Source organism: Balaenoptera borealis (assembly GCF_965194805.1).
Source record: "Balaenoptera borealis genome assembly, chromosome: 6".
In the NCBI taxonomy this organism is placed as follows: domain Eukaryota; kingdom Metazoa; phylum Chordata; class Mammalia; order Artiodactyla; family Balaenopteridae; genus Balaenoptera; species Balaenoptera borealis.
The window spans coordinates 51,836,101-51,861,371 of record NC_138863.1 but is presented as its reverse complement, the minus strand read 5'-3'; the positions used below and the strand labels follow the sequence as shown (position 1 = coordinate 51,861,371).

Below are 25,271 nucleotides of genomic sequence, written 5' to 3'. Positions count from 1 at the left end.
TTTCTCCCCATTTTGTCCACCCTCAAACTTGCCAAGCCTTGTTCACTTTGGCTTTATTTTAAAAATGCATTTCTGGTGAGTGAGGAAAGGTTTTGTACTGTGTTTTCAATGACTCACCCAAAATAACTCCATTCAACTTGTAAACGGTCCTGTTCTGAATGCAGATTGTGTTTGTTCTGTGATGGGCATGAAGGGGCTGCAGAAGGGAGATTAGCGAGGGGAAATGTGGCGGGAGAGGCCAGTGCAGTTTATATTTATTCAGGTTCAGGAATACATCAGAATTACTTTTTTAAAAGACATTGTGTGTGTGTGTGTGTGTGTGTGTGTGTGTGTGTGTGTGTGTGTGTGTGTGTGTGTGTGGTGTGTTTTAAAAAAACATTTATGAGGTCTGTACCCTTTAAAGCTTTTAAAGATACATCGTATTACATAGATACGTGGTTCATCTAGTTACCAACCTCTTTTTCTGATCCTCATAAAATGTGGAAGGGGAGATTTACATGTAAATATATAATTCCAAATACATGCATAGTGAAATCATTTTTTTAAAGTTCTAAATGCCTTCAAATAGGAAGAATCATATAGGTAACATAAGAGCTAGAAATTAATCTTAAATTAGGAAAAAAACGTGTATCAATAAACTGATCACACAAAAGTAGTGTTAAAACTAGAAAATGCAATAATGACTCCCTCCTGTTTTGTTGTGTACCGCAGAAAAATGTTTTATATAAAGTGGCATAGATTGAGCATCTGATATCAATAAATATACCTTTTCCAAAGCTTTTATGATTCAAAATATCAGAGACCTTTAAAAACAATATTTTAGGGCAGGACTGAAAAGAAAATGAAGAAAAGGACTGATCTAAACATGAACATTAAAGCTTCACAGATGAATTAAAAACATTTTGGCTTTCCCATGTGTTACTATGTCCAGTTATGAGGATTTCAAAACCTCCTTTGAGTTGTTTCATGAATTTATGAAACAGACCAAATAAAGCTTATTCTGTTATATAATCTTGCTTCACTCCATTGTTGATGAAGAATAGATGAGCCATTCTTACCTGTTGCTCAGAAACACCAGAGAATTGAGCCACTGAAAAGAAAACAAGCAGTCTAACAAGGTTTTACCATGGAGAGGGTAAATTTAGTACTATGTGGCAAACTGAAGAAATTGTGATCTGGGAACGGTGAAATGAATGATAAACGACAAGTTTTAGCACGCACAAAATCAGAAAGTATATAAACTTACCCAGATTATGTAAATAATTTGCAAGGCAAAGTTCCAGTGGTATTAACACCTGCTTCTTCCGATGTGTACCTGGGAGAATGAAGGAAATCAAAATAGATTGTTTTGCTATGTTAATGCTTACTTATGAGGACAATGAACTAGTATAATAAGAGTTTTTGCTACTGTGGAAAAACCCAAAGTATAGGTAATAGATTTATAGACCTTAAATATTCAATTTTATTACTTTAAAATATACACAATAACCAGAAATACTTTAATGGTTAATAATGACAAAGAAATATGTCAAAAAATCAGTCTAAGTCAGACTAACCACCTTTCCTCATAGTTCAATTACATGATTTGTAAATAAACCTTTGAAAGTTTATGAAGAATTCATTCATTAACATTTTCCTTTTATCCTCTTTTATCCTATTGTAAATCATCCCACTGGTATCCCTGGAAATGTTAACAGTTATGTTGAGGGGGCCCAAAACATTACATGTTGACATGAATTTTAGAAATGCTGGGTTAAGCAAAGTTAAACAGTTTTATTTAAAAAAAAATAAATCTTGAAAACTTTGCAAGTCTTTAACATTCACTGCGACTGGGATGGGGCTGGGGGAGGCGAGAAAATGCAGAGTTTACCGAACTTACTTTATCCAGAATTCTTTCCTCCAGGCAATTCTATTATTAAGACAAAAGGGATCTCGGAGGTGTAAGGTAAATAGAATGGCAGATTAAATAAAAAGTGTAGCATTTTATATTTCAATTTGGTAAACTGCAGCACTATACCACTCTCTGATCAGATTCCTAATTACTAAGATTTTGATGCACAAAATAAAATTTTTAATTACGTAAATACTAAAGAAACAATACCTTAACTAGAACCAAAATGCCTTAGCTTACCTGGTAGTAAATCTTGTTTTGTAATTTGGAGGCATGTGTTAAGGCCTAGAAAAGCAAAAAATAAGTAATTAATTAAACTGAGCATAATGTTTCACTTCTGATACATGCTTTACCATTTAAAATTGCCTAATTTAACTAGAGTCTGTTTTCTGTCCTAGCCTGAATTTATGCCATTTAAAAAATTCAGCTGCATAAGCGTGAAGATAGATGCCATTTACTATAAGAATAATCCCCCCATATGAAATTAACTGATTTTTGTCTGCTGCGATATAATAATGCCAAGAGCTATATTGAGCAACCACTTTATTTCATATAATCCTCACATCACCTTGGGAAGGTAGTTATCATGATTGCAACGTCACAGATGAGGAATGTGATGGCCAGAGATATTAGCTGTCTTACCCTAGGCCACACAACTAGAAAGAGACAGAAACAGATTTCAAACTTCAGTCTGACACCAAAGACCCTACTGTTCCCACTACATCATGCTGGATGGGATTATCCACATCTAACATAAATGTATTTCTTCCTCCACCTTGTAGGCTTTAGTAACTTAGACATTATTCTTTATGTAGAACTTCTGCAACGTTGATTGGCAGTAGGTCTACAATACAGTACTTGTTTGGAAAAAAAAAAATCCTTGAAGAAGCAAGCAAACAACTAGACTCTCCTCAGGTGTAGTATGGCATTCATTTCTGAATAAATTAAACACCTTGAGCAGTTTTTTAAAATCTCAAAGTTGAGAATACAATTAAAACCCCTTACTTTTCAAAACAGCTTGCTGTTTCAAGGATTTCCTTCTTTATTAGTTCTGTATCCTCAACGTTTTACATTAAAAATTATCATGTAGAAGAAAACATATGATTGTGCTATTGGTGATTCAAGAATTGCTGTACTCTATTCTAATGTTACCTGCTGGCAATTTTTCCCCCTTTCTTTATTATTTGACTTGGTGGTTTGGTTTTTAAATATAAAATTGTGGTTCATTATTCTCAAAAATTCTTTATTGTCTGAAAGTATTTAAACAACAAAACTAAGTAAAAGATAATAGGCCATAGAGAAACAACATAAAGCAAGTAAATATTTCATCCATTTGACTGTCCATTCTGAAGAATGTAAAGCATAGAAAATTTACCTCAAGAGAACTCAATGTTCCTTGTGGGATTAGCACTGTACTAAAAGTGTAAGGTGTGCAAGAAGAATATAGAATAATGTTCTTTAGTCTCCATTTACAGTCTGCCTAGGAAGTCAAACATACCCTCAGAAGCCAGTCATATTATTTACTGCACAGTTCAGCCCCAAAATAAATGAGACAGACATTCAGTTATATACCAGGGAATTGTGGAAAAGATGTGACCAGAGGTGGTGGAAAGATGTAGTCCAGGCAAAGTTCTGCATCAGCTGGATCTTGAAGATCATTAAGGTATTGGACAGAAAGAACAGGAATGAAATGAGAGGCTAGGATAGAGGGTCAGCAACAGCATGTGGAAATGATGGAACTGGGTAGGGTGGGATCCATCAGGGCCCTGAATGAAACTGAAGACAGCAAGCATACTTTGTTTTCTGTGGCTTCTGACCAGCCCTTTCAGTGTCTTTTCTCCAGGTACCTCCCTCACTTGCTTTCCTGCTCACCTTTCCTACAGGCAGCTAGACTCTGGCCTATGTTGAAGGACCATTAAACTGTTAGCTGCATTTTCCTATAGGACTCTTGAAGGCTGGAAAGTTTTTCAGATTCAAAGAAAACATTTTTAAGATTCAAAGAAAAAATAGTGAAAATTCAAGGCAATGAGCTACCAGTATCCCTGTTCTAGCTCTCCCTCACATTTCACAGTATAAGGCCCAGAATGATATTATGATGGTTCTGGGAAGTTAGTCTGGATCTTGGATATGATGTTGAATAGGATTTTATAGTCTTTCTGCTAATAAGATTTTAAAAATAACAAAAGGGACCGCTCAAACTCATTTTTAAAATGTTCTAAACCTTGACATCATTTGTATCTTGTAGCACCAAAATCCAAGCAAATATTTCTACTTTTTCCCAGCTGTTCCCTGCTGTATTTTCCTTCACCTCCCTATGTCCAATTTCAATGTGGAATTTCCAAATTAAATCTTTCATACATAACACGACCACAATAAATAACTTTCTTAAGCGTGAAAGGAGCACTCCACGAAGCTTAGTCTTTTCCAGTTTTGATATTTTGACAAGAAATACCAATTACGCGCCTTTCTCCCATCTTTCTCCACCATTTCTTGGACAGAATTCTTTGGACTCCTCGAAGAATAACTTCCAGCGAGCCCAAGCAGACACTCGTTTGGACGCAGTGAAGAAGGGCGTTGAGTGAAACTTGGCCTTTCCACATTCCTTCTGTTTTGGGGTGAGAGGGGAAGTTAATAAGCAAAGATTACTAACCAACAAGCAACCAAATCTCTCCTGCTCCGCCGGCCGCGGCGGGGGACGGGGGACAGTGGGCGGGGGGCAGGGGGCGGGTCTTTCCACTTCGTGCTCGCCGCGCCCCGCCCCGCGCGCCCCCGGCCGGAAGGGGGCGTGGAACGCCGCTGAGGGAGGGGCGCGCTGACGCGCGGCTGCCGGCCAGGCCCCTGGCGCGTCAGGCTGAGGCGGGAGGCGGGAGGCGGGAGGCGGGAGGCGGGAGGCGGGGCGGGGGCCGCGGGGAGGGCGGGGCGGTGAGCCGGGACTGGGGCTGGCCGGCGCTCGGCTCCCAGCCGCGCTCGCTCGAGTCGCTCGCGCTCCCGCGCCGCGCCCGGCCGGCTTCATGTGAAACGCTGGCCCTCCGCCCCCTCCCTCCCCTTCCTTCCCTCCCTTCCTCCCTCCCGTCCCCTCCTCCTCCTCCTCCTCCCCCCGCGCCTGCTCCAGCTCCCCGGGGCCCCCAGCCCGGCCGGGCGCTGACCGCAGGGGCTGGGGTCCCAGCCGCCGCCGTGTCTCTCACAGGCTCCAGCTGGGGCTGCGGAGCCCCCGGTGCAGCCATGGACCAGCCCCTGGTGGCGTCGGCGGAGGCGGAGGAGGAACTGGAGTGGCAAGTGGCGAGTTGCAGGAGGAAGGCCTGGGCCAAGTGCCGCGGCTCCTGGCAGGCGTCGGAGACGGAGGACCTGTCCACAGAAGCGACGACGCAGGACGAGGACGAGGACGACGAGGAGGACCTCTCTGGAGCGAAGCTGCCGGCGGCCGCGGGGAGAGGTCCGTGCGCCCCGCGGGGCAGCGGCGGGCGGGGAGCTCGGGGAAGTTCGGGCGGGCGGGGAAAAGTCTCGTGCGCTTTGGGCGACTGCTGTGAGTTCTGGAAGATCCTCCTGGGCTCGAGAGGCCGAGGGGAGAGGGGACACTTCCGACCTTTAAACGTGCGTGCTTGGTAAGGCGTCTCCAGCGTCAACAGAGACACCCCGGTGCTATCTTTTCCCTTCAGATGGTCTCTAAGCCGTGTTGCTTAGGCTGCATTTTGCCCCCAGTAGATTTTCCTACCTGGGGGTATCCAGGGTGACCCCGCAGTCAGAGTCCTCCTGGGGTCGGTAACGAGCTGTCCCCTCGCTCTGCCCCGCAGGAAACGTGCCCAACGAGAAGATCGCGATATGGCTCAAGGACTGCCGGTGAGTCCTCGGTTGCGCCGCTCGCGTCCCGGGGGAAGATCAGCGCTAATGGGACGCCTGGGCGGAGTGACTCGGGCCGCCGTCCTTGCGGGTCCCTTGGACCTCGTAAGCCATAAACCGGAAAGTGAGCCGGCGGATAGCTTCCTCCTTTAAGCGATTAGAAATGGAAGTGCTGTGACCGCCGATTATTTGGTGACCAACAGTTATTAGGACTTCAGCTCCGGTGCGTGATGTTAGCATCAGAGATCAGAAATCTGAAACAGATAATCATGCCATGTTATTATGCTTGCCCTGTTTTTCTTTGAAAGGATTGTCACATTTCACACCGTATTTTATTTTGCTTTTGTTTTGACATGTGTATATCTGGCAGAAGAGTCATTTCCCTTTCAAATGTGTTTTAGATGAATGTAATTTACTTAACTACACTAACCGGGCTTTATGTTGGTGCCTTAATTCTGTTTGGAGAGCTGTTAAAACTAGCTAACTACTTTGTTCTAGCTTACTTCTTGGACATGCATTTGTCAGATGGCCCTGGAATTCACAGAAGGGAAATAGAGCTTTGAAGACATTCAGGCTGCATAAATCTGTTTAATTACACGCTTTGGTAGCTGGTACAGAAATGTTTGATAAAGTACAGAGGAGATTAATCGTATCTTACTACAGTAAAATGTACTTGTTTCATATTTTAATTATTTTTTTCCAACTTATTTGCTACTTATAAAATCTCATATGAAGAATGTTGGCTTTTTAACTTTTGTTAAGGTGTTTGCTTCTGTACATATTTTTTGCCATCTCAATTTGGGCTTTTCTTAATCTTTTGTCCAAGTACCAGAGTTTGAGAAGTCTTTTCTGGTGGGGAGAGAGAAATGATTCTTATATATGCCAGTTTATTTTTCTTTCTTAAAGACATAAAATATTGGCCATTACTCTGTTGCTATCCTGTTTTGGTGAATTGCCTGGAGCCTTACTGAACACTCTTTATTATAGAACTCTTTAACCTTTATTGAGAATGTCATAGACCTTTCTGAGATATGATGAAATATATGGACCTTTTCTCTAAAGATTCACAAAAAAATGTTTAAGAGCAAGAGAAGAATCATGTTATGTTTATTTTATGGTGTATGGGAGTTAAGATTATATAAGAGATATATCAAGTAGACAGTAAATAAGTGCATCTTTTAAGATAAATGCAGTGGGCAAATGTTAACATTCACCAGGACACATGATCTTTGAAAATTCCAGGAGTTTTGTTGCTAATCTTGATTTATGTAGGTAGATTCTATAGTCTGTTGCGGATTTCCTACATAGGTTTCTTTCTTGTTCCCTGCAGTTTCACCTATTCTGTACAAAAGGGACATTCATTTATACTCTGGAGAGCTAGAACAAACAGTCTTTTATTGTTAGTTTTATTATCACAGATTTGACTGCTAGGATATATGCAAGTTTTTTTTTTTTTCTATAACAGTTTAGGGTCCTTCCCAGAGTCAGGCATCTGTCTACTTTGTATGTTATGTACAATGATCTGAAGACAGCATCCCCCCCCAACTCCCGTGATAAGTTCTCAAATATTCTTTGTTTTCTTATTGCTTTCCATATCCTGAATAAAGATACCATATAGTTTTTCCTTAAAGGGAGTCTTTATTTTGGTAATTTTTTTTTTTTTTTTTTTTTTTGTGGCTAAGCGGAAACAAATTGCTTGAATAAGTAGCATCTAAGAAGGGATAGAGTTTTTGATAAGATTTGTAAGAGGGCAATTATAAGAGTGAGAAGCTTGTTTTTGAAGGAGAATGCCAGTTATATTCTGCTCATTTGCCATTTTCTGTTGGTGCCCAGGCCAGTTGAGACATTTACAGAAGGAGTAATGCAATGTTTTGTCCTACAAAAGTAACCACCAGGGAAGAGGAATGACTTTTTTGAGGGCATAAAGTATAGTTTTATTAAAATATATGCAAAAACTTAGAGGTTTTATTATCTTTATGGTCATGGCTTATTCTTTTTCATTTCAAAAGCACTAATTTTTAAAGAACTGCCATTGCTTGTATATTTGTTTGTAGAAACTTTTAACGTTTAAGTGGCATTTCAGTAATATTTCTTTGAAACTGATATTTTTATGATTGATCCCATTTCTGATGTGAATTTATAACAGGTATAAATTGTTGCTGATGAAAGGCTTATAACACAAAGTAGAACTTTTATAATAAAACAACCTGTTTCTTTCTTAACTTAGTTTTGAGAAAGAAATGAAAAACATTTTGCATTAAAAAGATTTCTAAGTTATGTGTGTTTGAACAACAAGAACGTGAAAGAATCTTAGTAATGGCTAGTTCTTAGGGTTGATTCTCAAGCCAACTTTTTAGTAATTTTCTTTTCAGAGTTAAATGAAGAATACATGTATTTTTTTAGTTTAAAAGCCTAAAATAAATTCCAAATTTCTCCATTGTATCAGAAAAGATAATAGTTGGGGTAAGGGAGGCATTGAGTGGTGCTCTATAATGCTTGATGGGATTTGAGAAAACTGTTGAGCCTTATTTCTTACTATACTCTGACTTTTTAATTTTATTGAGATAAAGATTTGTTTTCTCTTAATTCTCTTTCCTGTTTCTAGGGAAGGGATTGAGGGGAGCAGACATTTTCTTAAGGCCTGTTGTCGTTCTCTTTTCTTTTTCTGTTTTTGTAAAGAAAATGCCAATTCATATCATTTGTAGTTGCCATTCTTGCTCTTAATTGCTGGCAGATCAGACGTGTGATTAAATCATTCCTGGTGAGCTGACTTGATGATAGGTATTTGCTTAGTAGGATACTACTTATGTAATTCACTTGCATTCCATGTGCGTTTGGGAGGAAAGTTCAACTGTAATTAGAAGCTTGCTTAGCTATAACCCTTTAAAGTGTAAGGCTGTGCAGTGACAGCTTTCCAGACAGCTTTTCAAGACTAAGGTTTATATGTTTATGTGGTTTCAGTACCCCTTTGGGAGCCTCACTGGATGAGCAAAGCAGTAGTACACTCAAGGGTAAGAGAAAGTTGCCTTTCTAAATCTGTTCTTTATGAGGGTCCTACTTTATATGTCCTCTGAGTGAAAGAGTGTGTGTGTGTATAAATTATAAAAGTGATGTTCATGTTTATAAAATACGGTGTTTTAAGATAAAAGCCTAAAGGGAGAAACCTTGTCATGAACCATAAAACAGTGATGAGTTTAAACAAATTACCAAACCTTTCCACAATGTGAAACTCATTTCTTTTTATTGTCCAGTTAGATATTATAAAGACTAATTAAATACAGAAATATGATATGTAAACATAAGGAAAATATATATTGAGTGAATCAGGTCAGCTTTAGTGTAGCATTTCTTTGCTTACATTAACTGAGATTGCCACACCTGTGCAAGGCAAAATTCTGAAGTTCAAAGTACAACAAGAATGTGCAGGTAGTGGCAAGGCATATGAAAAACATTTATAGTACCAGGAAAATCTAGCTTGAGCTCCTGACTTAATATAAGGGGGTAAAAGGAATGATTGCGCTGGGATCTGGTTTTCCATGAAACTGTTGGGTAAGATATGTTATCTCACTGAACATCTTAAAGGCTTATTAAGTATAAAATAGCCTGTAGATTGGGGCTTCTAATAACTTTACCTGGCTGCAAATCATGGTTTCCTTTACAATAAAGTGAAAACTTATATTTTCTTCCTGAAATTATATAATCAGAATAATCTGTGAGTACATTCAGGTCTGAAATGCTTTACTGTGTCTTATATTTTGCTTGGTCAGTTTGTTTTAATTAAAACAGTGATTTTCTCTGGGGGTCAGGAAGAACAGAATACCAGGATGAATCTTCTAATGTTTCTTTCAGGTGTGCTTGTGAGAAATGGAGGAAGTTTTGAGGATGATTTGTCCTTGGGAGCTGAAGGTATGTTTGGAAGAACTGTACCTTCATATAGTTTTTTTTTTTTTCTTTTTTTTTTTCATATAGTTTTAAATTTAAAAAAAGAGAGAGAGAAAGTCACATGCCTTCATGTTTATGATCCTCAGAGCTAAATTTAAAGTTCTTGAAAGTGGCTCAGACACATTTTACAGAACCTTTTATGTGTTAATAATCTAGTAAGAGCCTATAGGAGACCTGTAGGAATGGCTCTGGAAAACCACTGTGCAATGTCCAAAGGTCTTCCTTGGACTTTGAAGGTTACAGGAACTATTTGGGGGCAAACAATGGTCATATAACTGAGGGAAGAATTGTCCCTCAAAAGGAAGGAAACTTAAATATTTATATGTGAGAAAACTAAAGTGAAGCTTATTTTAGTGTGAGGTAGCCTTATGTCAGACTTAACAGCTGCAGCTTGTCTTTCTCTTTGCATTCAAGTGCCTCCTGTCTTTCCCGCTTCCTCTTTTTCCAGATTTTTTAGAAGATTAAAGGACAAAGACAAAATAGAGTTACGAGAAGTTAATTAGAAAGCATTATGCTGATGTCTGTTCAAGGCTTCATTAGGATTTTAAAAGTGTATTGTGCCATGTTTAAATTTTCACAGATTATATAATCTTTTCCTGTGGATTCATAATAAAGCTTTCCACAATGTAAAATTAAGAATTTTTTATTGTTTTACTGGTATTTTAAAATTATTGGTAACTGTATAGCTGGGTTATTAATGTGTGCTTATTTTAAAAAAAATTAATTTATTTATTTTTGGCTGTGTTGGGTCTTCGTTGCTGCCTGTGGGCTTTCTCTAGTTGCGGCGAGCAGGGGCTACTCTTCGTTGTGGTGCGCAGGCTTCTCATCGCGGTGGCTTCTCTTGTTGTGGAGCACGGGCTCTAGGCGCGTGGGCTTCAGTAGTTGTGCACATGGGCTCAGTAGTTGTGGCTCGCGGGCTTTAGAGCGCAGGCTCTGTAGTTGTGGCTCACGGGCTTAGTTGCTTCATGGCATGTGGGATCTTCCCGGACCAGGGCTCGAAGCCGTGTCCCCTGCAGTGGCAGGCAGGTTCTTAACCACTGTGCCACCAGGGAAGTCCCAATGTGTGCTATTTATTAAAAAAAAAAGAATTAAGGATTTTATTAAATCTTTTTGAATTGTAAGTTGATGAATAGTGAATTTATCCACTGAATTTAATATCCTTGATCTTTTGCAGTTTGAAGTCAATCTGTATGATAAGATTACTTATTTAGAGCCTTCTAACATTGAACACTCTAGAATATGTGTATATGTTAGTTTTTATATTTCTGTTAATATGCTTTTAAGGAATAAACTCTATAAAATAAACTCAAACTTACTGCTTCCCCATCAGGATAGTTGAACATACTGTTAACCCCTTATTAAAATTCATTTTATTGTTATTGTAAATAGCACTTTTGATATCTGCCTTAGTAGTTTCACAATATAGAATTTTTTTTAAAAGACTTAATTTTTTTAGAGCAGTTTTGTTCACAGAAAAATTGAGGGGAAGGTACAGAGATTTCCCACATACTTTCTGCCCCACACGTGCACAGCCTCCCCCATTGTCAACATCCCCCACCAGAATAGTACATTTGTTACAATTGATGAACCTAGGATAAGGCATCATAGTTACCCAAGGTCCATAGTGTATGCTAGGGTTCACTCTTGGTCTTATACATTCTGTGGGTTTAGACAAATGTGTAATGACACGTATCCATCATTATGCTATCATGTAGCGTATTTTCACTGCCCTAAATATCCTCCGTGCTCTGCCTGTTCATCCATAGTGAATGATTTTATTGGAAGCCAGACCCAAAAAGGAAGTCTCAGAGAAGAATGGAGCTATTATGTTGTTTTACTGAAAATTGTTTCAAGATTATTTTCATTCATTCAGTAAATATTTATTGAATGCTATGTGTTAGACACCTTTCTGGTTGATAAGAAATTGCCATGGCTCTGCAGATCAGAAGTGAAAAAAGAAAAAAGTCTGGTGTGCAGAAAAAGATGTGTTTTTAATTAATTTCATTCTTTATGTTTGTCTATAAAATTTAAATGCAGTAAATTTAACTCACTGTAAACTTAACGTTAACAACATTTATTTGTTTAGAATTTGTAAATCTAGGATAAACTTGAAAGGCAACTTTTGAAAGAAAACTTATGTTGAAATGAGTAGGAATTTTCAAAGTAGGTGCATGAAAAATTGGTTGTAACTGGAGTGAATTACCAGCCTTAAAAAAACCACATGTTAGGAATAGATATTGCCACACTTAAGTAATGCTAAATCATGTTTTTGCTTTTGAGGTATTCTTTATTAACAGTTTTTAAATTTACTAATTAGAAGCACATATACCACGTATCTTCTTACTACTTATTTCAAACTGTTAAATTTAATTGGTTATTTATACATCTTTTTATTTTAAACATTCAGTGGAGGTAGTTTTACATTGCTAACAAACAAAACCTAAAACACCCTCCAAAAGCTGCTGACTCTGTTCTTATCTATCTGTATATTACCTTTAATGGTGCAGATTTAATGAGCCAGGACAGGAGTTTGGCATATTAGGCATTTAGCTATAATAATGTGGTTAATTTGCTTTCTTGTTGATTGTATCATAGTAGTTATTGTCCTACTAACAGCTGTGCTTTGCATATATTCTTTTTACCTTTAGCCAACCACCTCCATGAAACTGATGCTCAAATTGAAAACTGGTACGTAGCTGTTTGTTTTTTTCCTTTCTAAAAATGAAGAACAGTTATGGAAATAAGGTTTTATATAATCTAATTTTGTTTATAGCAATAATATCTTGGCCAAAGAGAGAAGACTACAGTTTCATCAGAAGGGGAGAAGTATGAATTCCACTGGATCCGGGAAAAGTAGTGGAACAGTCTCAAGGTAACTTATTCTGAAGTTATACTGCAACTACACTGTGTTGTAGATGACCTACTCTTATCCCTTTTCAGCCTTGGATTTGACTTGGTAGTATGAAGTCAAAAGGAATCCACAGTGTTTTGTGGATCAGCATAACTGAGAGAAGTGTCTTCTTTTTTTTTTAATTAAGATTAAATAAAAATTAACAGATATGTTAAAAATGCTGCTGGAATCCATTAATGAGTATTTTGAGTCCTATCAACAGCTTGAAAGAGGAACTCCATAGTGGAATAATTTCTCCTTCCCAAATTCTCCATTCTGCTAGGGTCTTGAGTTACTCTGACATAAAAATCAGAATAAACCTTTATAATTTAAAGCTTGATATTTAAGTGTAGATTTATCTTCATATAAAACCAAAGATCTTTAAACTATATATTAAAATAAGCAAATACGTGTGCATAATGAACCAGTTTAAACTATTATCCAAATTATTGTTTTGGAATTTGAACATTTTCTCTGAAACAAATTGAAATTTCCTTCTGCTCAAGTTCTGTCTCTAACATTCCTATTTTCCCCAGTGAGTCTCAGCTTGGATTATCACTGGTATGAGAGATAAGGGTTAATAAATGTTCAATGCACAATAGAATTAGAGCAAGAATTTACCTTTGTGTAACCCATACTCTCATTACTTTACTCCTCCTACTTCCTGAGTGCAAGTGGTTAGAGGGAAGTTGAAAGTAAGCTCCTCCTTCACTTTTCTGAGATCAGTTGTTACCTGTATTGCCTCTTCTAGGACAGCCAAAGATAGCAGAAAAACTCAAGCTCTGCAGAATGTCCCTTGGTACCAAAGTTGTACCAACTTCCTAGTGCATTTTCCCTTTTCATTTTTTCCTAATCTGTTTACTCCTTATTCTCCCTTATCTGTCCTCAAATTGTTTAGCTGCTTTACTGGAAATCTCTTTAAAATGACAAAGAAAATAAGGTGAGGAATCAGAGTTTCTTACTGAGGGTGTTCTTAGGGCTTAGCTCTTTTTCCCAAAACTAGCTTGAGAGAATGGACCCTTTTTAAGGGTTATTTATTGCATTTGGCACCCAACGTATAAAGATGCTGAAATAAATAATGGGTTAAACAGCAGAAGCTGTAGAAGACTTTTTCACAGGAAAGCAGAAATATGAATTCATTTATAATGTGATATGGACTATTATAAACTTATTTTACATCTTGCTGTTTCTTTTTTTTTTTTTTCTTTTTAGTGTTTCAGAATTGTTGGAACTTTATGAGGAAGATCCTGAAGAAATCCTTTATAATCTTGGATTTGGACGAGATGAACCAGATATTGCTTCTAAAATTCCTTCCAGATTTTTTAATTCATCATCATTTGCCAGAGGAATAGATATTAAAGTATTTTTGAGTGCGCAAATGCAACGGATGGAAGTAGAAAATCCAAATTATGCTTTAACAAGTAAGGTTTTTAAATGTTAGCATATTATTTTTAAAATTATGGCATCTACAGCAAGATGGTCTTGTTTTTAAAGCCTTATTAATTTCTAGGAATAGCGGTGGCAGTTTAATTATTGAGGTTAACACAATAGCTGTTTTGCATATTATAAAGTTTTATTATTCTATTTATAGAAGTTAATTTACCTATTCCCCCACCCCCCCACCCCATTCTCCACTTACTTAAGTGTTACATCCGTAGAATGTAACTTGTAGAACCTTATACTTATCTCCAGATTGCTTTTGTTCCAAAAGGAAAGAAGTAGAGGAGGGGCCTTGTTACTATTAGTTGAAGTCAGTCAATTTCAGATGCTTTCATGTAAATCTACAATGGAAAGGCTAATTTGATGATTTTTCAAGTTAAATCTTGCTTATTTTTCTCTGCTGACCAGAAATCCCCAAAATGGGATCCCTAGGTGGGCCTTGGATTAGCTTTAAGAGATCTATAAATCCAACCTCCCGCCCATTAGGTATAAAATATGTACTTACATATACTTCACATTAGGAAGAGTTCAAGACCTAAAAACAGATCGCAACTATAGATCAATAGCTAGTCCTTTCTGTTTTATTCAGCGTTGTCATTATGCTTTGTCCTTGCTTTTGATTTTTTAAAATGTAAATTCTAGTGCTTAAGAGTGAAAAATCTTTCTCCCTCTCCACAGTAGAGAAGTTTTAAGTGATAGATAAGGAAAAAAATCTGGTTTCATAATCTTTGTGATTTAAGTAGTCCAGTAATTGAAATTCTGAACAGTACTAATGGTTTAATTAATGTATGTGTGTGTATATGTGTGTATATACACATATAAATATAAATATATATAATTCATGTTTTTTTCCTTTTATAGGCCGTTTTCGTCAAATTGAAGTGCTTACTACTGTGGCCAATGCATTTTCTTCTTTATATTCCCAAGTCTCTGGGACTCCCCTGCAGAGAATTGGGAGTCTGTCCTCGGTGACCTCTAACAGGGAGGCAGACTCGCCTCCACCTTTAACCCGAAGTAACACTGCAAATCGTTTAATGAAAACACTATCAAAACTAAATTTATGTGTTGATAAAACAGAGAAAGGAGAAGGTAGTACTCCTTCCCCAGCAGCTGACAAAGGAAAGACTCTAAATGTTTCAGTGATGGAAGAAATTGGCAATAAAAATGATCAAAAGTCTCAAAAAATTGTGAAGAAGAAAGATTCATCTTCTATGTTGGCTACAGTTAAAGAAGAAGTATCAGGTAGTTCAGCAGCTGTTATGGAGAATGCTGACATTGATAGACTTTCTGATGAAGCAAACAGTAATTTTAACGAAGAAACTGAAAGTGGACAAAGTAAAGAAACTCAAAGTCATGAGAATAAACTGGGTGAGGAAGCTGGTATTATAAAAACTCAATTAGATAGTGATTTCAACGTGTCCAGCCACAGTGAGCTGGAAAATAGCAGGGAGCTGAAAAATGTCCCTTTGTCCACACCTGAAAAAGAGCCATGTGCACCGTTGACAATCCCATCCATAAGAAATATAATGGCACAGCAGAAGGACTCCTTTGAAATGGAAGAGGTAGGTAGAAAATTACTGAGAACTGTTTTAAACAGTGAGTTAGGGGAAAAAGTGCCAAAAAATGTTTTTAAAATGAAAGGTGGTGAATAGATTTATACTAGAAAAAAATCATCCTGATTTTGACTTTCCAGGTTTTTTGTTTTATGTTTCACAAACCAAGAAGTCCCAGGACTATGGGATGTCAAGATAATGGCCCCTCTAGATCTTCTGTAATCCATTGCTCATACTTGAACTTTAACCCCTTTTCTCTCTCAATTTAAGATTTTGATTCTCTGAGAAAGCCCTGAGACAATATATCCAAACTCAGATCTGTATTGCATAATAGTTAAAAATACAGGCTTTGAAATCAAACAGGTTTGAGTTCTGTTTGGGCCACTGAATTGCTGTGTGCCTTTGGGCAAGCTTTTCTTAATGTATCTGAGTGGAAGGGTAGATGTGAAGAAGGCTTTGAGGGTAGGTCTGGGAACATGAACATGAAGATATTTCCTGAAGGGGGGAGGATAGGGAATCTCGAGGAAGAAGGTTTGAAAGGCCACTGAAAGGATTTCTGCAACCCCAGAAGACCAGTGTTTGGTTACTTTTTTTTTTTAACCTAGTGATATTCTTACTAGTTTACATCAATTTCAAATTGGACAAGATAAAAATATTCTTTTTGATGAGGTTCACCTAAAACTGCTTTTGAATAGTCAGAGGGTAACTTATGCATTGGAGCTATATACCTTGGGGCAGGAAACTGAACATTATCAAGCACCTACCTTGTGGCAGTCACTGTACTAGGCCCTTGAAGTACTGTTCTCTCTTCAGTGTGTGAGGCCAGCAGTGCTGGTCTTATTTTACATCTGAGGAAACAGTCACATATGTACTGCTAACGATTTGTGGCTATAAATTATACAATGTGCAATTTTTCTTTTTAAAATTACAGAATAGTTTTAGTAATAGCTCACAGCTGTTTTAGAATCACTCGCCATTGTTTTAGGGAACTAGGAAACAGGATAATTGATTCTGCCCATAAAATGTCCTCTTAGGTGCGTGTGTATCTCTCACATCAGTTAAGATTTTTCATTTATTGCAAAATTTCAATTGCTGATACAGCTTTTTTTGTGGTCTTTGAATGCACCTTTTAATACTTTAATTCTGACTAAAAAGTGAAATAAAAAGGGAGCAAGAGCAGCCCTTTGAAATATTTTACAATTTTTGTAAGCTTCTTTATTTCTCATTATAATGAGTTCAGAAAATGACAACTTTAATTAGAACCTTTTTGTTCCATTTGACTGTTCGATTCTTTTTTTGGCTTTGTTTTGGTCTAAACTTGTCCTAGCATTCATAATTAAAGTGTAACCTCTTGCCTTCCTTTAGGGCCCCTCTTCTGATAATTGGATAGAGTGCAGATACTTGTTAGACACTTGCAGACCTGATTTGGGGACTCAGCTGAGAAGACACTCATATTTTGCTTTTTAATTTCTAGAATTCCTGAATTCGAAGCCAGAGTTGTGTTTTTGTTTTTTAAGTTACTGATGCCATACATGAAAGTTCTTTACAACATTTATAAAGTGCTAGATAGATGTACTTTGGCAGCAGGTGAACATTTAATAATAGGCTGGTGTTTTGTTTTTTTTTCTTTTTTTTTTTTTTTTTGCTCCCTCTGCTGGCAAAAGCAGTTAGTGAAGAAAGTAACAACACTGAAGTGAATATTTTTTTGAAGTACAAAATTATAGGCATTGGTGGTTTAAGGATAATGGAAGATTTTTGTTTTCAAAAAAAGAATATATGGTCAACCATAGCTACATTGTAAATAATAGGGAATTTTAAGGATAATCCTTATTCTTCAGACATATTTCAAATATGGATAAAAACCTCCTAGAATTGTGTTTTTAATCCCTTTGGGAACTTTAAAGAAAGCTTGTAGAACAATGGATAAAGAAAGGAAATAATGTGTTTCTTTAATTTCCTCTTCTCCCAAGCTTGTTGAATCATACTGACAAATGAAGAGAACAATCTTATTAAAGCAAACTTTTAGATCCCATTCAAAGTAGGTCATTACTATTTTTCTTTTGCACTCCTTTCCCTTGAGGTTTGATTCCTATTGGGAACTTTCTTCCTTTTGTAAAAATAGCAAATAAATATAAGCCAGAGCACGCACACGCTGTCAGTAAGCCAGTTTTTAAACAGATTAACTGAATGCCCACTGCTTTGGGTAACTAGGTAGGAGAAAATGTTGCAGATGTGGCTCTGTGCATGAAGCTGCCTAGTCCCTCTGAAGCAGAAGGTAAGATCTGACAGTCACCGGGAGCAGAGAGAACTATTTAAATGTAAAAAGAGTTAAATATATGACAAGACTGACCCAGGCCTTGGAGAGTGAAAGTGACTATCTCTTACGATAAGCAAAAAAGGCCAGACATTATTTTCAATTAAAAGTCAGTTTGCCATATAAAAAATATCTTGCAGACTGTTTTGGTGTATCTAAAAGTTGTAAAACCCCACTCTTGAGTTTTCTAATTCTTAGTGACTTGCTTGGATAATTCTTGTGTTCTTCTTGAAATGATTTATTTTGAATAAATACATCATGGTAATTCTCTAGAGCCATAAATTAGTAGCATGAATGATTCACAGTTAAACCAGAATGATTTTACTCAGTAAGCAATTGTTCATCTTTTAGGTGTAAAGGAAAATTTTCTCATGCTTAAACGCTAGAGGAAGGAGAACTTTTATCTGTGTGTTTCTGTAAATAGGTTGTCCTGTGTCTCTTACTCTATAAATAAATTTATATTTAAATGAAGATATTATTGGCAGCATATACAATTTTTTAAGCTACTGAAGTGTTAGTAAATGTTTCTAATCCTGTCTTCACACTGATTGTTGATTTAACTAATATACCTCATTACTTACTTTTAGCCATTAAGTTTCAGGATTCTTTTTATTCTATTTACTGGCCTGAGTTAAAGTAATCCCAAATCAGTCAAATACCTGACAGGTAGTTAAGTTGTTCTGTTGGCCTTTCAGAATGAGACTTGAATTTGAGTCTTTTTATAAACCTGCTCCTTTTGATTACACCATAAAACTTGGTATGGTCCGACTGGTCGATAGGGTCAGACATTGGACAAGAACTCAAGTCATCCCATGCCCAGCCCCCTGCCCCTTTTTGGAAAAATAATGCTTTCCTTTGAATTTTTTTGAGGTATCATTAAAAATTAGACAGAATTGTAATTTTTGAAGCTCCAGTTTTGGATTTCTGCTGTATAGGTCTCTTTAAACCTTAGAGGAAGGGTGATTTGAGTTAGAACATTCTATGGTGTTGCTGCTCTATAAAACATAGTACAATAGTATCGTGCCTAGAAGATATGTCTTAGTCAAGATAAATGTGACAGATTTTGAAAAATCAAACTAGGTATCTGCGTGGTAGCAGGACATTGATTCAGAAAGATACAATCTTTGTTTGATTAAAATATTTTTAAAATGTAGTAACTCAAATGTGTGAATTATTCTAAAGCTGTTTTCCTACAGCTTTAAATCCCAAAACACTGAGACCAAGTGATTTTATCATTTTGGTTTACTGACTTGTTTTGTTTTGTAATTTTTATTATGAAAAGTTTCAAACTTACCAGCGTTTAGAGAAAATAGTATAATGAACGCCCATTATCCATCACTCAATTCGGTTATCAATATTCAGCTATAGTTAATTTAATAAAAGACCAACTTGTAGCAAATGACCAGAATTCCACTGAGGATTTGAAACCATGGAATAGGAAAAATCCTGCCACATAAATCTAAGTTCTGTGTTTGCATTATAATTTTCTGTGGTGCACCCCATCTTGAATTTGATGGCTTTCCTCTGCACAACTGTAGCCAATAATGAAACCTAATAAGCTATGAAATTCAACCATTAACACTAGCAAGTCTATTTCTGTCTTCAGCAAGTGATTGATGACTTTGCCGAGTAAGTAGGAGGAAGGATCCTAACTTTAGTAGCTTTATTAGTAAAATATGATCCTGTCAGCTCATTTTTAAGGGTCCTGTTCTTCTTTTCTTTCAGTTAATGATGGAGTTTGTAGTAGAGGGAGAGAGAGAGTTGTTTTTTTTTTTTATTGTCCATGGAGTAGCAGCATCTTGAAGGATAGTATACTGAGGACACATATTCATCAAAGTCGTGTTACCCTGTGACTAATTTTATAAATCTAAAGAATAGAGTATGTGATAATTCTACATTTAAAAATGAGAGATCATAATCTTTTGCCTAAGCTGAGATTCCTAGAATAAAATTAAAGAGACATTTAGATTTCTGTTATACTTTTTCTGGTCTGTTTGATATTTGGTTTACAGAAAACTCTTTGAAGTAGGCTAGGCCTGAATAGAGGCTAATAATAGACCTCCTGTTGACTATAAAAAGAAAATGCATTTTGTTTCTTTGCACACAAAACAATGGTTTTCCTGTTGAACTTATGTCTGCTGCTTTGAAGAAAACGATTTTTCAATAAAAACAAAGATAGTAGAAACCATTTTATATATGATTTATAGGTGATGGTTTTAAATGACCAGTATGCGTTCAGTTTTCAAAAGATACATAAACTTGGATTCACGTTCAACTATGTAGAACAAAGATATCACAAATCAGAGCAATTTCTAAATTGGGTAATAGTATCTTTAACCTTCAAAGTTTTTTTTCATGTTGGCTATTCCACTTTCACTCCTATGGAATTTTTCTTACTCTGGAATGGAGTCATAGCTCAGAACTGCGAGGGTTCTATCTAAAACCTGTTTGCTATTTGCTCTCCAGCTTGTTCAAGGCTGAAAGCCCAAATGTTTGGCTAATTTGCCCACTTTACTAGGAAGTTATTTATTATTTTAAGTACTAATCATTATAGGGTAAAGTGTGGGGCGTTAGTAGCATACCCCCGCAAATATTTACTCTTAGTATAGGGTTAGTTATGTTAGGGTAGATATAGTAAGAGTATTTGGGGAGTGAGTGTGATGAGTAAAGAATCTGGAAATTGCTAAATTATGTAGTTGTTTAGGTAGGGAAAAAAAAGACAGCATAAAAGGACAAATTCTGTGGGTTTGGTATCTTTTTGAGCATAATTTTCAGGGAGGATTTATGACTAAGATCTTTCAACATTTTAATCCTATAATGAAACCTGCTTTTCTACTTACAACTCCCAAGTTATGTCTTAAAAGAACATTTGTGTCAGGACAAAGCAGTCTTCCACATGAGTGGTTTTTGATACCTGAAAATTTGTGGACTTTTATAAGATTTTGCAGTGGGAGCATGACTGCCGTTTTTCAAGATACAAGATTTGTAATTGCTTCAAGTGTGTGCCAGTGTGCTGCAGTGAGTGTATTAGCATTTCTCCTGGGATTGACCTTACACTTTGAAGTTTAACATTTAGAGAAGAACTTTTAATTTTGGATCCGTTTTTCATTTAATGGTAACTTTTTTTAATGAAGTAGTTTACACATGTACTTATTTTTCGTTGCTAGCTATAAGCTTGCAGTCCTGTTGTTAACTGAAAAATAGATCATAAAATTGAGATGTGGGACATTATAACGATTTTGAGATAGGATGCACCTTTTAAATATATAAAGCATTGGTACCTTCTTAGGTTGGTTGTTTAGTAAATGATTATTAAGAGGTGTTCTTCTTTGCCATAGATTCTTAAGTTTTAACTACTTAAAACTCTTCTTTAGGTTCAAAGTACAGAAGGAGAAGCTCCTCATGTTCCAACCACTTACCAGCTAGGTCTTAACAAGTCAAAAAAAGGTAAGTAAACCAGTAGCCACTAGTTCCCGAGCACATTACGAAAGTGTCTTTGGGGGATTTGGAAAAGGTATTTTTTTTTATCTATCAGTATTTGTAGTACCTGTAAGTGTAAAAAGAAGATTAAGAACACAGGTGTGCCTGCTTCATTATGGTTTGGTTATAGAATTTTTTGTATCTTCCTGAAGACTTTTGTGCTCATAAAGTAATTTTAGTTTGCTTATCTTGTAATGACCTCCTTACACAATTCTGTGTATTCTAAATATTTTTTCAGTTCTGCGCAAGGGCTAGATGGGAAGTGATAGAGCAACAGAGTCAGGCCTACTTCTTACATGGTTGGGATTGAAATATACACTTGTATTACCCACCTCTGGGTTTTTATTATTTAAATGCGACTCCTAGGTGTAATAAATGAATGTGCCTCTGGCAGAAAACACCAGTCAGTCTCTCAGCAGTAGGTAAAGCTAGTTAAATTCAAACTGTAAATCAAAGGTCAGTGGCTCAGACATTGTTCTTCTCTTGAATTATTAATTATTGACCAAAGAACCTTTGAATCCATTTCCTTCACTTTTAACTTACAACAGAAAAACATGTCTGATCATCTTTAAAGTCACAAAGCTTTTGAGATTTAGAGAAAAGGAGAGAGGAAGTTAAAATGACCACTGAAGGTAGGAGTGTTTATTTTTAAAACTTTACACATGCTGAACCACCCCTTTTTTTTTAAGCAAAGATTCATATGTATGTTCCTAGAATAGGAAATTACATGTTTGTTCTCTTCTGATCTCTGAAGTGACTTCATATGAGACAATTTGCATATAATTTTTCTTTTATTGCAGTATGGTACTGAGAAACAAGAGCTCCACTCTCACTAGGTCATCACAGTTCTGGTCAGACACAAAATGAACTTTCCTGCTTAATTTTCTTCCCTTTGTGAGTCCATGAATTTATGTATGTGTTCCTGAGCTGTAAGGCAGAGTTCACAGCCATCCAGGAATCTTTGCTTTAGATAGGTAGACAAGGGATGCATTGGAAAAAGCAGCTTGCCCTGTGTCAAAAAGAGGATAAAAACAGCATAATTACTTTAAGATCTTTGAAGAGTAAGCTTCCTGTGGTGGGAAAGATGGAATGTGGTTTGTATTCGCATCTGGGTTTCTTCCTCTTATCTATGGAGGAGCACTTATTTCTGGTGGCATAAGTAAAAATGGTAACTTTTTTTTGAATCACATCTTTATAAAGTAACAGTAAAATGGTTTTGTGTGGTGTGCATGAGAGAGAGGGAGTGAGAACAGCACAGTGTTTTAGTCATTTTTTGAAGGTAGCCTGTCAAATTTTGATAATGTGATATGCAGATATCTTAAACTAATCATAGTGGCAGAATTAGAATCACTGGTATAATATATTCATTTCACAAAGTTAGTAAAAATGCATACAGTGCATGTATAAAAATACTTCACACGTTAGTAATAGAATTTTTGAAGTTACAGTGATCTTAATCTCAAATCCAGTCCTGGGATTTACATACTGAAGAAGAGAGGTTTAGTGACTCAACTCGTGTCACAAGCTAACATTCAGTAGGTATATTAAGAGCAGTCCCAACATTTTTCTAATTACTGAAGACGTTCAATATTCTCTTTAGTCTAGCAGAGTATATGGGTGTCCTGTTTACGTTTCTCTGCAATACTGGATAAATAGAATTTCCACATTTTGTTTTGTTCTCACTTTAATGTTTGCTCTAACTTCCTGGTTTTTAATTAGAAATAATGTCTTATCTCTTCAGTTAGGACAGAGGTCTATTTCTTTTTAGTTGTATCTTTTTCTTTGGTGAACTGTGTTTTTTGTAAAACTGAAACGTCTGACTAAAGAACCTCAGTTGTGATTTATAGTTTACAAAACAGTTTCACCTATGTTCTACTTAGTTTCTGAAGTAACCCTGTGAGGTAGAATGATTATCCCATTTTTTGGAGGAGAGAAGTTATTGCTTATGATGATAAAGCCGAAACTTGAACCCAGGCTTCCTTGTTCTTTTCCACTGCCTGACACCTGCTCTGAAGCCTGAGCAGTCTACACTTGACCTGATGTGTGTGAATTCAGGCAGGGCTCACCGCGGAGAGGTGCATTCGGCACAGGCTGTAGTACGCTGCGGATAAAACAGATCTTAGCAGAGAGAACCTGAACGGAGCTGGTCAGGGCTTCCTGGGCTCTTTTGCAACTGCCCTTTGCCCAAGCAGATGGGGCAGTTTCACTTGTAAATCCTTTAAGAAACTGTTTAATTCTGTTTTTGCTTTAAGGAGATAGTTATCGTTGATTCATTCAGCAAACATTTTTTATTGTTGGCTTGGTCTAGGTACTTGGGATACAAAAAAGAATAAATAAGGTTCCTGTCTTCAGAACGCTGACAATCTAGTTTTTTTTTAGAAAAAAGACATGCAAACACGTAATTATGGTGATGACTCCTATGACATGTTAATCATTTTCTCAAATAATAAAATGCATAATCAGTACCTATGGTAACAGCTTATTCCAATTCACTTTCACAATTATTACAATTTACCTAGATTTATCAAGGATATGGATCATTTCCATATATTTCATTATGCAGTTTTGTTAATTTCACAACAACCTTACAGAATTATTTTAAATTTTTAATGGGAAAAAAATTATTCTGTTTCATGTTGCTCCAGATTGAACCTAAGGTTATTATAATATTTTTCAAAGTCAGGCAACCTGTAATTAATTTTGGATTTTATTGAAACATGAAGTACTTTCTATCATTCAAGTCTTAAATGAATGTGGACTTGGTAAACACACTTTATTTAGCCTGTTGCTTTTTAAGTTCTGTGGAACTTGACTATCTCATGAAGTGTCTCCCTCAGTAAATGTAATAGCTGTAAAGTCTCCGCCACTGTGGTACTTGTAGTGTGGTTGGGCGTGTGATCAGACCAGCTGTGTTTAGTTGGTCTTTTTAGTTACTTTAAAAAAAAAATTTCTAGGTTATACTAACCAGGAATTAGAGTTTTGAGGCCAAAAAACAAACAAGTTTATTGCAAAATTAACAATATTACCTACTAGTTGAACCTATGTGATTGAGTTTCATTCAGTTGTTAAGAAATAATTGTTTCATAACTTACAAATGTTTGCATCATTTGAAACATCAGAGACATGTAAGTACTCTGTGTACAACTTATTTAATTTGTTGGCCTTAATTGTATGTTTATTTTCTTATTAGGAAGGTAATAGAAGTTTTTACACACTACATTTAAACTTCTGATTTCACCTACTATGTGTCTTCACATATTTACATAATGAAAATGGTTTACTTTGGGACTTTATTTTTATTAGAGCCATTTTTCATTTCAGCCTCTTGTCCTCCAAGGATAAGACATTAATTGGATTTACCAAAATACTTTATAATTAGAGCTTAAGTAGCAACTGAACACTGAGGATTTCTGATCTGATTCAGTTTTGTTTGAATTCAAGTTACTTCCTGTGCTTTGAAGCCACAATTTTGCATAAGTGATGCATACTTTTCTAAGAAAGAATCACTGTTGTGTATCATATATCTTTTGGGAATCATATATCTGTAATACTGTACTCATTGAAGTCCTATTTAGCAGTTTTGTATAACTAAATTTCTTTTGTTAGATCAACTATTACGTACTGCAAGTCAGCACTCTGATAGCAGTGGTTTTGCTGAAGATTCGACAGACTGCCTCTCCCTTAATCATCTTCAGGTAAAATTTCCTATTGTAGTAGGCACTGTGATTAACTTCTGTATATTTAGGTGGTTTTTCACTGGCTGTATATTTCAAGACCATCTGTGTAATCTTTATTTTTCAAATGACAATAAGACTAAAATTCTAGGATGCAGATGTTATCTGAGCATTTGACTGCAAATTTTAGGTTTCACTAATTCTTCATTTCTCTCTGAGAAACAACAAAAAAAGCTTCTCCTTTATTTTT

The 25,271-nt window shown here is 36.4% G+C and overlaps 2 protein-coding genes and 1 long non-coding RNA gene across 11 annotated transcripts in view; 1 reads left to right on the top strand and 2 right to left on the bottom strand.

The window, feature by feature from the left end:
- The window catches only part of LOC309630222 (uncharacterized protein), a gene marked incomplete at its 5' end in the record, with an annotated part of 50,177 nt that extends 45,062 nt beyond the window's left edge, over positions 1 to 5,115 (bottom strand). The window contains 4 exons of the mRNA XM_082395160.1: positions 1,247 to 1,315; positions 2,132 to 2,176; positions 4,542 to 4,729; positions 5,027 to 5,115. Of these exons, the coding sequence (XP_082251286.1) occupies positions 1,247 to 1,315; positions 2,132 to 2,176; positions 4,542 to 4,729; positions 5,027 to 5,115 (391 nt within the window). The remainder of the gene's footprint in view (positions 1 to 1,246; positions 1,316 to 2,131; positions 2,177 to 4,541; positions 4,730 to 5,026) is intronic.
- Positions 4,813 to 25,271, top strand: part of ITPRID2 (ITPR interacting domain containing 2) — a 45,444-nt gene continuing 24,985 nt past the window's right edge. For 6 of the 9 annotated variants that reach the window (XM_082397501.1, XM_082397499.1, XM_082397498.1 and 3 more), the window contains exons 1-10: positions 4,983 to 5,324; positions 5,683 to 5,728; positions 8,690 to 8,739; positions 9,578 to 9,634; positions 12,319 to 12,358; positions 12,444 to 12,542; positions 13,773 to 13,981; positions 14,862 to 15,562; positions 21,242 to 21,314; positions 24,954 to 25,042. In XM_082397501.1, the coding sequence (XP_082253627.1) occupies positions 5,114 to 5,324; positions 5,683 to 5,728; positions 8,690 to 8,739; positions 9,578 to 9,634; positions 12,319 to 12,358; positions 12,444 to 12,542; positions 13,773 to 13,981; positions 14,862 to 15,562; positions 21,242 to 21,314; positions 24,954 to 25,042 (1,575 nt within the window). In that variant the 5' untranslated portion in view covers positions 4,983 to 5,113. Of the gene's footprint in view, positions 5,325 to 5,682; positions 5,729 to 5,768; positions 5,952 to 8,689; positions 8,740 to 9,577; positions 9,635 to 12,318; positions 12,359 to 12,443; positions 12,543 to 13,772; positions 13,982 to 14,861; positions 15,563 to 21,241; positions 21,315 to 24,953; positions 25,043 to 25,271 lie in introns of those variants that run through there. The other 3 variants (XM_082397502.1, XM_082397503.1, XM_082397504.1) reach the window with 3 other exon arrangements.
- The window catches only part of LOC309631328, an 84,793-nt gene continuing 69,819 nt past the window's right edge, over positions 10,298 to 25,271 (bottom strand). Inside the window, exon 2 of the long non-coding RNA XR_014246197.1 lies at positions 10,298 to 10,736. This is a non-coding gene — a long non-coding RNA (uncharacterized lncRNA). The remainder of the gene's footprint in view (positions 10,737 to 25,271) is intronic.